This window comes from Amia ocellicauda, chromosome 19, assembly GCF_036373705.1.
Source record: "Amia ocellicauda isolate fAmiCal2 chromosome 19, fAmiCal2.hap1, whole genome shotgun sequence".
NCBI lineage: Eukaryota > Metazoa > Chordata > Actinopteri > Amiiformes > Amiidae > Amia > Amia ocellicauda.
Genome location: NC_089868.1, coordinates 16490706 through 16505884, shown reverse-complemented (window position 1 = coordinate 16505884; position 15179 = coordinate 16490706). Strand labels below are relative to the sequence as shown.

Genomic DNA, 15179 nt, shown 5'->3' with positions numbered 1-15179 from the left:
GGGCGGGCCATTAGATGGCACTTTTTCCTCTGCGCAACATATTCCAACCCAGTCCCCCACTATGGTGACAGTGCTGTAGCAGAGCGGTCTCTCAGATTGGAGATTAAACTGAACTTCTGCCCACACTGGGGACATTATACATCCCATGGCCATTTCCATAAGGTCAGAGGCATTAACCCTGGTCTCGTGGGCAAATCCAAAACAGACTATATGAGATCTGACTTGTCTAAAGACCCCCAACCTTAATTAGGTTTAAAGTCAGTTTCCTACCTCAGCTATTCTACCCAGGTCTCCCTTGGAAAGGAGATCTTAATCTCAGTGGGACTTCCTGGTTAAACAAAGGTTAAATAAAAGTGGCAGATTCCCTTTGAGCTGGAGAGTGTATATTATTGTAAAGACTGTTGTCTATGATGAGATTTCCTTCTGAACCTGTGTGGCTCAGCTGACAGTCTGATTTACACCCGTGTTTGCATAGGAAAGGGTCAGATATCGTGAGTGACAACGCTGTCTGTGGACTATTTACATTGCATCTGTCCTGTACAGTTTCAAAAAAGAAAAATTTACAACCGGACAGTACGGAGGACATTTTTTATGACTTTACAATCAAAGGGCAGGGCACATGCAGACATTTTCAGAGATGTTTCTCTGGTTCAGCACTGTGTGCAGTCACAGAAGCGTAGAGCAGGAGAGAGCTTCCTGAATGTCTTGTAATGGGAATGTGCCATATACGACATTTTTGTGTAAAACTGTGGACTGATCCACTGCTTTAAATACTACAGATGTGAGGCAAGCAAGTACCAAACTACAAAATCTAAGCCATGACAAAAACTAAACTGCATTTTGAGGCAGTAACTCAGCTTTCTACCTCCAGCCCATTTCCATGATTCCAGATTTTGATGATTAGGCTTACAGATTCCTCAAGGGAATTTGTATTATACTGGTTTCTATGAGGATGTCACCCTTGAAGCTTTGGCAGAACATCCATCACCCCATGTTCTCCTTCATCTAAGTGTGACATCTAAGGACCTCATCATCAATAAAGCACCCTGCTGGCTGCATATCTCTGAGGTCTGAACCAATTAACATTTCATATGAATAAGTCAATGAAGAGTCAAAGACCTCCAGAAGAGAATTAACCAAAGCTATTTGATGTGGCACGTGACTTGTCTATGATTTTGATTTCAGGGTTTGTACCAAAGTCAAAGGCAATCTGCGTGAAGCTGATTTGTTTTACATATCTGACGGTGCTGTCCTTAAACCTTGTACTGCCCTGGGCAAATATAATGGGCAATTTCCTGCCTCTAAATTGCCAGTATAGATTGTATTTTCCAGACTGTTAAACAGACTCCAGAAGCTTGGAAGTTGGAAACTTACGGAGACTGATATTAGTTAATGGACATGAATCAGCAAGGCTACAACATACAATATAGAACTGAACAACACTATGCTGAAATGTCATTATTGTTCATAGAATGAAAGAAGATGTTTTTAAATTAGTATTGTAATTCATACAGCCTAACTCCATTCTAATGATACAGCAGTCACAACATCAGTTAGACTACAGTCTACCAATCCACTTCATCCAAACTCTTCTGAAAGACAAACTCAACAAGGAACATGCATTGGCCATAAAGTCACAAACAAACCCTGCAACATGCATCTCTATACAGTGTATCCAGCAACACTGGGAGGAATTTAATGGAAGGCGCCCTAAGATGATTAGCCAAAAGTGAGGAGTAAAGGCTATGCTGAAGACAAGACACATCTAACCAGCATTTGAGATCTACCAGCATCCAAGATACCACATGACTGAAATGGAGGAAATCTTTTACTTGTTCATGTCTGCAAGAGATTCACAGTTTAAAACCCATTTCAGTCAAAACTGCTTTGACAACTTATTTCATGTCTGGTTCTGACGCATAACTGTCTTGCCCTAACCAAGAATTATACATACGCCTAACATTGAAATATCTATTTTAACTGGCAAATTTTAATATTAGCTTCAGAAATTACACTAGTATTTAATAAGTAAAATTACTATAAATGCTTCATTTCAGCCAGGGTAAACACATTTAGTAATGAGGTCAGATCCTGCTGGTGCATATTCAAGTTAGTTAGATAATTTTGTCAAAATGTTTAAATGTCTTGCTAAACCATTTGGGAAAAACAAGTGCTGCACTGATATTGACTTTGGCAGGGGATACGATACCACAGACTTTAAACATTTAAATCAAATGCTGGATCTTCAGGCAAATGTAAGTAGACATTTTGTACCCAGCTTGTTGTAGGTCCTGGCAGAGTACATTTTCTGATTAGCCAGTGAAGCGGACATTTTTCTCTCCCCCAAATCAGGCACATCGTTTCAATGTAATTCACAAATAAAAACACAGCAAATTCACTTCAACTGGTGTTGTCATCATATTTTTCCCCCTTATAGGCTCCAACTGCAAATTCTTTTAAGTCTCTGAAAAGCGGAGTGCTGAAAAGTACATGGTGAATGACAGCAAGACGAATTGCATTTGGTAGGTTGAAACCCGCATTTCTCAATTTTTCTTTCTTTCTCGCTTTTTTTTTTTCCATTTAGCTATCTTGTTTTTATTTGACCCCTACTGGGGAAATTTAGTTATTCTACAGTTACACACTCCCAATGGTGTTGCACTACATTAATCATCAAACTCAAAGTGCTTCAGGTAATTTCTGTCAGACTTACCACCAATGCAATTAATTTTACCAGGAAATATTTTGATGATAATGTCATATGAGGTTCTATTTTTTATCCCTACTTCCCAGAAGCTTTAATTATGGGAGAACCATAATCGCATGATAGGTTGTAAGAGCTATCTACCTGTGTCAAGTCTTTTGGAAAAGCAATTTAGCCCAGTAAATCAACTGTGCCAAGACAACACGACACCATCTTTAATGTTGAATATATCTCAGCAATACTTTATTTACAGTGGAAAGCTGAATAGTTCAGTGTTTAGCTAGATCAAATGCAGTTTGTGGTTTTCCACTGCCTAGCTGATTCCTTTTTTCTTTAATAGATAAAAGGCATTTTTTTGTGACCATAATAGTATGATGATAATCTTTGGTGATAATAATTTGGTTAGGCTGTATTAGTTCGTCGCCATGAAAAGTTCTGCAGTAAAAGTTTTCTTTTTAGTATTTTGGTTTTAAGGCATTTTTTTAAGTACATACAGTCCTGTTTGTACAACAGGGCATTACTTTGAAAACATGCTTCGCTGACTCTTCAGGGAAAATCACAGCAGCTTTAATGGACAACATGCCTTCAACAAGAAACACAAGCAAGGACATTCTGGTGAAGTTCATGTAATGTTCTTGGTATAACTGCGCTACAGCGATTGGTGGTTGATGGTGGGTAGATACAGTACTTACTTGAATCTGTTACAGATGGTTAGATACACTACCTACCTAATCACTTCCTTGCAAAATACAATTGATAGCCATTCTTATATATATTATTTCAAACCTGGTAGCTGTTACTATGTATGTATGTATCTCCTGCTAACACACACTAGCTCTTTGACCTACTAAAGAAATCAAAAATAAAGCAAAACAAATTAGTCAATCTGACCGTGATGACAAATAGCGAATGTACCGCCCACCTAAAACAAAGCATTTCCACAGTGCACTGAATAAAAACACACACACAGACAGTTTTGAAGAATTTACCAAGGCTTAACCAATGAGAAGACAGGGTTATTACAGAGCAGACATCTGCGCAGCAGTGGGAGGACTGCCGGGGACAGGGAGGTCAGGGAGGCTGACCGCCCTACCATTGACGTCATCAACCTTATCCTCCTACACTAAAGCACCACGACACAGCCCTCGTAGCTCGGCCTCGTGCATCACAAAGGCTGCCTCCTGCATTAAACGCACTCTTATACCCTTGCATTGGAAATGTTGTGGCAGCACTGAGCATGGTCACAATATTTGGGCGTGCTTGCTTTAATGTGGCGGGTGTTCAAAGTCTCTGAAATCGCTACGCTGGAGAGTGAATTTAGCTTTTCAATACACACCCTTCTCTGGTGTTCTCCACAGCAGGCAGAGGTGACAGATGATTGTGTGGGCTGCTGATGCTCCCCTCCAGAGCCGACTGCCTCGAGGACATGTCATGAGTGGGTGGAAGAAGCCCAGATGTGGATCCATTTTGGGGGGCACTGGAGCCAGTGTACATGCCTGAAAGGCAAACAAAGTTAATTCGCAAACTGGTTAAATTAACCAAGAGGACTTCTAGGCTCCTCAGTTACATTTTCTGTTTACCAAATTATGTAATTATCATAGCAACATACTTTTGTTATGACAACAAACCTCGGACCGATCTAATCAGGGGCCTTAAAACAAATGTTGCATGTTTGTGCCACATGCAATTTACAGTCCATTGTTTATATTACACGATGTGTTTAGATTAATTCCATAACCTGTATTAAACTGAAAGTATTGTTGTTCTTTTTTTTTTCTATTTCATTTTCACTGCCTGTTTTTTATTTACACTTTAAAGACTCGATTTCTGAACAAAAAAAACATCTCAGTCCTCAGCAAATGGACCCACAGTGTGCATTAATTACACTATTGAGAAACTCATGCTGTTCTGTGTGCTGGTCGTCATGTTCTGTATGACGTTGACAGTGGGGTGAGATACAATTGGCTGAGTCCCTTTTTACATCCAGTTTACACCAGGTGAGTCTGAGCATATTTAAATGATTAATGACAGCTGTGGTGCATCTTACCTACAGCACTAACTGATGGTGAATAGGATGACTTTTATATTCCCACATTCTGCAGCGGTTTTCACTGCTTTCCAGGACAAAGTGTATTATTCTGTGTGTGTTTCCCAGATACAACTCAAATCCTTGGCGCTACTGTGAGGTAATTGAAATCGCAGTTAAATACTTCTGCAGTACACTGGTACTTCCATTACAACTCATCGGTTATCTACATACACTCGACACACCATAGATCTGTCTTTTGGGAATTTCCTATACAAATAAGATCAAACATATATGTCTGTGCAATTGAAGAAACCGACAGTCTAAAACAGCCCCCACATGATATATAGACGTGCTTTCTCAATACCCATCTTTGTAAGCAGAAAGAAGACTGGAAATGTAACCGAAACACGGCAACAATTAAATATATCCTTTAAAATGGGCCACTACTACCCTGCAATAGAGGGATGCGTCTTTAACCACCTTTAAAATCTCAAGAAGCATAACCACATATCATGGAGGTCAATGTATGGGGTGCACATTAGCATTTATGTTGGAGTGCATCTGTTCAATGGATTTTGCTAATAAAAAAGCAGGACAATTACAAACGAGAGGAGTTGGTTGCTGAGCTTGGTTTATTTTCTTCTGTTGCCTGATACAGAGGTTAGACCTAAAAATACATATTAATCCTTTAATAAAACTGTTCTTCTCAATTCTGTCCATAACTGGTGTTCCAGATTCCTGTGGGAAACCTGTGCGCTGACTGTCCAAATCACTTAGCTGGGAAGGTGCTCCTGTTTCTCTCTCTATCCGACCAGCTGTTTGCCAGTGGAATCGGGGTAATCTGACAGCTTTTTGAAATGGTTACAACTTCGATTCATTACCCAGAAATCATCAATCAAAATCCTAAATGGTTTCCCCTTTAGCCTTAACATCTGTTACTAAAACAGCAACATTTAATGAACAATGCCCATGATTGCAGCAATTTTATAGGTTACTTAAAAAAAAAAAAAAACACACACACACACACACACACACTATGAGAGTCCAGAAAGGGAGGAAAAAAGAAAAAAAGCTTGAGAGACAGAGAGGCACCAAGCTGAAGCCACACTACCCAGAGAGGGTGCCCCGCGTGCGGGCGCACTCCTCCACCAAACTGTTTGGAATAGTTGAGGTTTGTCATTGTGCAACGCCGAGCGCTGCCGAGCGGAGAGAGAGGGATACAGTGGTCCAGTGCCTTATTACTCCTCATGTCATCCCATCCTCCTGCCTGCTGTTTCTGCAACTCGCTGCAGCACAAAGCAACTTTGAAGCAGCACACAAGTGTGGGGGGGGATCTTTATAAATAACATTTTATTTTTTCATTTATTCTGCTTGGCTTCCTTCCCCAACATTTTCAATTTACACTGCAGCGAAAACCTTGGAATCAGTAAATGAAGGCCACGGGAACACAAGACCTCCCCGGGGCAAATGTTTTACACTAAAGTTGTGGCTTCTTTGAAAAAATAAATAAATGTATGATTCTTTTTTTTTTTTCTAATTTCTGAAACAGAATATCAAAAGAGATTTATAAGTAGGAGAAAAATGGTAATGAATAAGGACAACTTCATTAAGCTTTTTAAAGCCCTGAATAAGTAAACACCGTGTTCTCTGTATAATTACAGAGTATCTGCTATGGGCCTAGATTTGAAGAGATGGGGAGTTGAATTGCTACTTTTCTGATCTACGTATACTTGGTCAACTACTTTTTTTTTTTTTTAACATGGCTTTAGCCATCTCAGTTTAAATGTCTTCACCCTTCACTGCCTAGCACAGAATTGGAGAGTCAAAAAGAGAACTGGACTGGAAGTTCCCCTGAAGAGGAATATGGAAAAGCAACCCTGAATAAAAATAAATACAAATGTGTGCGAAGCTTCTGGGTAATGGCTAGTGGAGGTGTCTGTGTTCTTTGTGATGTAAAGTGAGCCTTGTGTTTACCCCCACAGCTGTCCCTTACCTGTGAACATATCCTGGCCCATCACAGGTGACCTGGCACACTTGCCATTGAGGAGGTGCTGAGAGGTGGTGGAGCTGTGGAGGTGCTGCACTGCCAGGCACTCGCTGAGCACGTCTTGGTCCAGATGGGTACAGGGACGCAACTGCCATGCAGGGAAAGAGAGAGAGAGAGGGGGATACAAAGAGGGCAGTCCAATATAAAATTAGTGTGGAAACAAAAGTGTTTAACACATTTGTGGACAGTAACAATAACCTCATGTGAATAAAGCAATTCATGTGCCCCTGTAATGCTTCCCAGTCCAACTATTTATTACAAACCCTTCTAAGTATTAGGAACAGTTTCTATTGAATGTTTTGTGTTTTCTAGATTGTCCATAAATAGATTTAAATAAAAGGAGCGCATTGATCTGACAACAAAACACAAAATGCCCAGTGAAGGCTGTGGGCACAGTACAACCATTGAGTTAAGAAGTCTTTGCATAAGAAGTAAAAAGATTTGCAGCTCTGGGGAATATCAATTTGTTTTTAAGCTAAAGTCTTTCAAAATGCATCAAAATTTTGTGATAGTTTCTGAATTGTCTGTAAAAGTATATAATGCACTTATTATCAAGTTCATAATTACCATCTAGACCAGCAGTTTCACACTGTGGCCCGGCTATTTGTCATAGTTCAATATACTTTAATACCACAATGTGAACTATACAGTCAACACACATTTTACTGCATATAAAACATACATACATGCACAAAGGATGTAAATGCAATACCAATACAGCACACTTGAAGCATTTGGAATTATTATCTTAATGTTTTGATGGATTTTAAAATTGTCTGAATGTGATAGGGTGCAAGAGGAAATATGCCACGGACCAGTACCAAATGTGTTATGGACAGCTGTTTGGAAACCATGGATCTAGACTACTGCAATGTTATTATGCTTACATTTGTAAAGCTTTATGCATAGGCTGGGAAAGAAATAAATGGCAGTTCTTTAAATAAAATAACAAACAAAAAAACTAATGTCTAGTAGGTTCATTTCATACTGCACTGAGCCGTTTCAAGACTTTGATTCTGATTCGGCACATTGAAGTTCTTCATTTTTTGATCGACACAAAATTGCTTTTCCAGCACACTAGAGATTTGTCTCTGAAAATCATCCAGTGAATGTGAGTGGCAAATAAAAAGCTAAGTCTGTCTCTGGATTAAGGATGTACAATTCTTAGAATCATGCATTGTTATGTCATGTCGAAAGTGATAAGTGATCGATAATAAGTTAACTGTCTTTCCTGTTAACTTTTCATCCACACATAGAAAAGATAATATAATTTTCCTTAACAATCCTTCACCTTTACTTCTTCATGTCAGGATTATTAACACTACAAATGCCATAATTAAAAGGAAGTAAAACAAACAGGATAAAGTTGAGGTCTGATTACAGTATGGCCTGTACACCATCAAATACAATAAGCTTTTTTTAAAATCCAGCCCTGCATTTACAAATTATTCTACTCTTCCTCCTGTTTTTAATATTTTCTTTCTGATTAAAAACAGTTCAAGGTTTCTTTTGGCACACAGTTGTTCAAGAGGGTAACTGTGTTCACTGAAAAGAACCACATGACCTGGAGTTTGAATGTGTAAGATTTTAGTAGCACGAAATGTATTGCTTGACTCAGACGTTAGCAGGACCAGTACAGAACATCTCTGGAAGCTAAAGAAAAGGAAACATTTTTTGTTTGCTATTCGTACACACACTGGCATAGTCTACTTATAACGTGTTCCAGTTCATGCCACTCATACAAATGCAGTGGGATTCACAAGCAATAATTCAACAAAATACAGCGTCAATGCTTATCATCTGCATTATGCTCCTGTATAAAAACAATTCTCATTTCTGATCCCCAGGGCAGGGGTTTACAATGCAGTGTTTATGTGAATGGGTGTTTTTCAGTGTTCTGTTCAGGAAATAGATTCACGTTTGTCTCACAATCAGTGTGAACCAAGATTCAGCCATCTATCATTAGTCCTCACTCTACAGGCAATGCCGAGTGTTGGTGGGAAAAGTACTGCAGGTTTTTACATCACCTACTGTACTAGCCTGCATTTTCTCTACGAGGTCTTGACGTGGAGTCATAATATTGGCTCGGACTACTTTTTAATGTTAATATTGTTTTTAATTACAGAGCTTTTGTAAGGTAGGCAGTTGACTCCTGTTTCTAGGTTAAGTTTGTTTAACTGAGTTACTTGGCTTTGTTTGACATTCGTGGACAATGACGTTTTTTTCCTATAAATGTGATGCTTTTTCTGAAATGGGGAAATAAAATGTGTAAACTGGATCAGAACCAAACAAAAGTCTTTAATAAAAATATGTAACAATTCATTGCGACATTTAGCCTTTATTCTTCAGAGGAAATTACTTTCAGAGAGGCCTGATTTTGAACCACAGGCACCCATCTTATTAAAAACATGAGGAAACAGGGATTAACAAAACCAACCTTCCTCCATTTACAGTTTAGAAAGTGGCTGCTGCAGCCAAACATTTGTCACTACGCAATGCTGAGCGCTCTTAGTGGAGCTGACTGCTCCGTGTTCCTGCTGCATTCATAATTGAAACATTACATTATTAGGCATTATCATGACTGCATATCCATCTGCCATGTGTTTAACGCACTGTTGAAATAATCTTTGAGTGCATATGTATGAATGCAGACCTGTTGTTTTCCATTAATTGACAGATGTGCGCTGCTTAAAGTCAGCACTGCCATATTACAATTAAGTGACTTACATAATATTACACGGAAGGACAACATTCAGCAAAGCCATTTACTCTAGGACCATTCTGCTTTTAAGACTATACTAGAATTAAATCCAGGTATATAGTTTGGTGTCCACCATCCCTTTTCCAGGTCACACCAGCAAAGCTTCTTACTTCATCTTCCCATCTCTTATGTGGTCATCTTCCAAGTCTTTTTCCATCTCTTAGGATCCATTCTGAAGATACTTTTTGTTCATCTTTGATCTGTTCTTCTTGTAAAGTGTCTGACCCATTGCCATTTAAACATTTTCACTATTTCAGTGATGCCACATACCTTTGTTTGTTCTGAGATCCATGTATTTGTTTTTCTGTTTTTCCAAGCATGCATCTTTCCATGCTTTTTTGTGTTTTGTCCAATATCAATCTGTATCAATCCCCCACAGCAGAATAATGTAATGTACTCTCTCTTACAAAAGCACAGTGAAGTATCATAAAGCACTGAGATCATGGCAAGCAAGGGACCGAATGGTAAACCATGATACAAACTGGCATAAAACCACGTACTTTTACGTTTACAGCATATTTTATTAAGTAAGTAACTATTTGTAACTTATTTAATTATTAATTAGAGAATTCTAATTAATTTCAAAGAGGTTCTTAGATGTTTTGTTTGAGATTTTTTACAACACATATGGCCCCCAAGGCAGCTTTCACTACAGCTTATTAACAACATGACAAGATCCCATGTGTTTGTGTGCATTGCACAATGTTTGACTACACAGAGAATGACACCACCCTTTTTGGTCAGTAATTCAGCTGAATAATACAATAGGCATTTTCAATTGAAGTTCACAATTAAAGCTTTTGAAATATACTTTAAACATGCATTGTACTTTTCACCATTTGATATATGCAACTACAATTATTTCTACAAAGTCGCAGTCTAAAGTCTAAAAATTATGGAACAGAGCAGAGTAAAATGGGTTAATAATACTATGTGTCAAATTGATAGGATTCGTACAATCTTTCAAATTATATATCACAAAGATGAATAAACAAAATAACAGCTTTATTCTGAGTGTGTGTGGGCCCAATCTGACCTCAAGACAGATACACAGGCTGAGGTTGTACTTTGAGCAAACTCTGACCCACTTGTTTTTTTCTGAGTGAAATATGAAACTGTAATAAGAAATGGAAAATAAAACGCCTGTGTATAACCTCTTAAATAAACATTTGGTGCTGTCAATTCATAATTCTGAAAGAATGGTATTTTAATTGTTTTTTTAAAGGCAAACAAAATAAGTAATTCTTTACACTTGAGAAACAATTGAGGCCTTTGTGTTAATGTTTCACTTTCACATCGCAGCCTGTAATTTGAAGGTCTTTTTCAGTGGTACATATGCTTATTTCAAAACCTCAATCAAAATGCATTTTTATCTTATCAGCTCAGAATAAATATAAAATTATAAAATCATGGATTCAAAGCAGTCTATTCAGTGACTGAATTTAGGGTCAAGACAGAATTACTAAGTTTGAAAACCAAAAGAATGGGAATCCTTTTTTGAGGTTCTATGTCATAAACATATATTGCAGTGTGGTAGATGCAGACGGTACAGGAGTCTCCTCACATATACACACACAATGACCAGTGGTTCAGCTACCTGGTAATAGCTTTTCCCACATGCATGTAGCTGTTGGTTGTTGGAGTTTTCCACACTGAAGCAGCAGACACATAACTGCCAAGATATGGTCCAAGTGTAGTGCAGAGATGTGAAAGGAATAAAATACACTATAAATGTACAAGTGAAACACCTGGACTTTTTCCTTTTTGTTTTGCAGGCTGCCACAGTTTTGACAGATGCCTTACCTTCTTACGCACCTGTTGCTCTTTGGCAGAATGGGCTTTCACATGCTTGCGGAGAGAGCTGGGGTCTGTGTAGCGTTTGGTGCAGCCAGGGATCTGACACGCATATGGTTTCTGTGCAGGAGGAAGAAACACAGAAGAAACAAAAGGGAGAGGTGTAAAAAAAAAAAACTAAAACTGAAACAGATAGAAGACCCTCCCAACCCCATTTATAATATTAAATGTATAGCTGCTCATTCTCTTGAGCATTAAATAGACAGGGGAGTCTTTAAAAATGAAAAATCGTGTTTTACACGATTTACAAAAAAATGTATATAGATGTATGCATATTTACGCACATAGATTGCAAAGTGTTCAAACAACTGACAAGTCTCTCATCTCTGGTGTATTACTTCTTTGGCAATCTCCCAGCAGTACATAATGTTAGTGACAGCACTACTCCTGGAGTGACTCCAAAACTCTCAGAGCACTTACTGCCTCTGAACCTGGAGTCAAGCTGCAAGTAATTAATATGTGTGCTTAACCAATAGATCATTTATAATAAGCGACCGATACAGGGCATAAACCTTTGCGCATGTTAACGTGAGACAAACAGGTTTTAATACAAAAATGGGAACATATGCATGCTTTTATTTAAAGGAATACCAAGATTTTTTTTTTTTTCAGCTGTCCGATAGCATTGTATTTTTCTGTAGCATACATTAAAATCGCAGCTGTTTGCAAGACCAAAAAATGATTTGAGCTGTTTCACTGCATAGAAAAACAATTACAGTCAATTATACAAGAATATTATTTCCCATTTCTTGAGTAAACAATGAGGGTATTGGGTATTAAGGTTCATGTGCTATATAGAGGCTGTTTGGCTTTTTGGATAACAGTTTAGTGCTAGTATTTATTTGTTTTATGCGCAATGTAACAAAGCTGTGTGTGACGCAGGAGAATAGTGTTGAGAACACTTCATGGCCTGACCTCAATCCAACAATTGAGAAATTGTCTTGTCTAAATACACTAGAAACTGGCCTTCAATGCAGAAGGATGGATAGAGTATTAGTGTGTCTCTATGCAAAGGACTGCAATCATCTTTAAGGCCACTGAAAAACATTGTAAACAGCTATCTGTTGTATTTATTATGTTTAATACTCAATAAAACAAAGAGAGTAAACCATTCCCTCATCTTAACACCGACTCTATCACAGTTTCACTGTAAGTCGGCCTGGATGGCCTCTGGCTCATGCAGAATGGAAAGTCACAGACAGTGGATTTTAAATGAACATTTAAGAGCTGTCTCCGGCCCCGGCTGCAGTTTACAGCCAAGAACCATCTGTGCGTCAGTGTACTGCAAAGGGGTTTGGACCTGCACCCGGTATTGAAGTGTGAGCGTACAGGTAAACATGGACTGGAGAGAGGGTTAGCTTTGATTGAGAGAAGTTTATTTTTTAAGGTAACTTCATTTGCCAACATTTTGTGCAGTATGTATTAGCTGGATAATGTGTCTGTGGTGACCATTTTAGGTGGTGACCAACAGTCCTAATGAAAAAATGGCACATGTAGTGTTTTGAGAATTTTAAAGTCAGAAAGAAAAGAAAGAAGCAATACAGAAAGTGTGTCACTACCTTTCGTGACCCTCACAATGAATAGCACAGTTGTATCAGTGGAGTCATCTACACTGACTCAAAGCACACGGAGCATCAACAAACCTCAGTTACAAGTAAAGAATGACAATGCTGATTACGAACACTTCAAGGAGGCCTTTGAGACCTTTGACTTGGTTTATAAATACAATCAGTGTAAGGGTGGCCACAAGAATACACAATATATATATGACAAAGACAATATGTAAAACAATGTTTTGTTAAAATAATGAAAGCGGTGCATTGAATGGAATGAAAAATAGCACAAAGTCAATACCATACCTTTCTGCTGCACACTCACAGAAGGAGAGAAAGACAAGAAGAAGAAGAACAAGAAGAAGAAGAAAGACAGAACAGTTTAATTGAAGAAGTATACATTTCATAGAGAGCATTATTTTAGAATGTAAGATAGAATGCCTTTATGGTCTACATTTACTTCAGTGCACTTTATGATAAAATTACATTTGTCTTTGTTTTCATGCCAAAGTCAAATGTAGTCAAAAGTGAAAAATATAATCCAACATATCTAAAAAATCCTTAATTAAAAACAAAAACTCTCATTATGGCATGCAAACGGACTGAAAACAGACCAAAGCTCTAACATTTACAGCTACATTTGCATTATTTCATTAAAAGTAAGTTGTAGCAGATTTGGAAAGGATACGATTTCTCATTGTTCAAGGTATCTTGTAAGCAAAAAAGCAAGACACATTTCACTCTCATGAAGCAATGAAAAATGCAAAGTCCGGCTGTATTGACTTAGTATTGAGGTGCAACTGATTTCATTAGTCGAACTGTTTGTCAGAAACCTTTATTAGCTGCAATGAAACCCAGACACACAAGACTAAAGGGAAATTAGGGGCTACTCAATAACACAATAAATGCTCATAGCAAGTGACCACCCTCTACCCAGTAATGCCCCCAGCGCTCCCCCCTTTAAGAAAAAGGTGGTCATTAAAGTGAAAATGGATACTGCAGCTTTAATAGGTTTGAATTCCTCATTTTGACTTTTCTGTAAATAAGACATTGTTATTATAGGAGTTCCTGGGTTTGGAAAAAGTGACTGACTAACTCCTCTGACTTGTTTGTTTTTCTAAGCATAATGCGCATTATACATTCCTTAATGCTGGTCTGTCGAAAACACAGAGAGAGAGAAAGAGAGAAATTGTAAGCTGTGTAAAAAATAAATATAATTAAATCCAAAGGGTTCTGCCCCATGAACACTCGGCAAAGCAGGAGTAAAACAAGCTTGACGACCACATTAATACATAGTGATTGCCATTTCTACTTATTAGCTTTATTATTCCTGTCAGTACAGTAGTTCTCACTGGAAAGTCTAATGGTGAAATCTGATAAAGGAGACTTTGGTCTTTTCTCAGTAAGCGTACCGTTACTCGCAGCCAAGATACGGAGCGAGAAGTGAGCCATGGCTTTGCCCGCCGCTTAGCTGAATGAGGGATTGATTTCTTTAGAAACTGGCAATGGAAAGAAATATGCCATTTCTAATATATAAGGTCCTTGGCATGTTCGTTTTCTTCTCTAATTTGAGCGAATACATTATTAATTATCTTCCCATGGAATTACGAAGTCAAATAATATATTCCTGTCAAGCTTGTGCAGGATAATATTCCAAAAATATGTTGTTGTTTTTTTTTCTGTTCTGGAATATCATGACTTCTGTATTACACCTGAGACTGCTACAATATGTAATCCAGTCTACAGTGTTGCTATAATTTGTATTGTTGTAATATTGCTAAGTAGTTCACAGTAACTACACACAATAGAACAGATTCATTTCATGCTAAAATATTTAGCAGCACCCTACATTTACACCTGCTTTTTCCTACTACAAAAACAAAATAACGATGTTGTAAAGTGTCAAATAAATCTTTCAGGATGCTCAAGAGTCCCCATAGGCCCTTTAAAGATTTCATTTTCATGTTGTAATGTTAGGAATTTCATGTTCCTTTCTGACAGTGTTGGAACATAGCATGATGCTAAATACTTAATTCATATGAACCAATGTGCACTTCGGTTAGTATCTCTCTTCAATATAAAGGCAAACATGAATAGAATAAGTATGCATAAATTAACTTATTAAAAAAAAAAAAACTGTCGGAATGTAAGTGTTTAATGGTAACGATTTTGTCAACTGTGTGCATCCTCTAATTGTAATTCAAGGACTGTGCTACAATGTCCCCTTCTGGGCC

General features: G+C 38.0%; 1 protein-coding gene across 1 annotated transcript in view; it reads right to left on the bottom strand.

Annotated features, from left to right (window-relative positions):
* Positions 1–15179, bottom strand: part of LOC136715028 (zinc finger protein GLIS1) — a 61424-nt gene that overhangs the window by 10318 nt on the left and 35927 nt on the right. Inside the window, exons 5-7 of the mRNA XM_066692702.1 lie at positions 11342–11452; positions 6724–6865; positions 4038–4197 (exon numbers count right to left, since the gene is read on the bottom strand). Coding sequence (XP_066548799.1) covers positions 4038–4197; positions 6724–6865; positions 11342–11452 — 413 coding nt within the window. The remainder of the gene's footprint in view (positions 1–4037; positions 4198–6723; positions 6866–11341; positions 11453–15179) is intronic.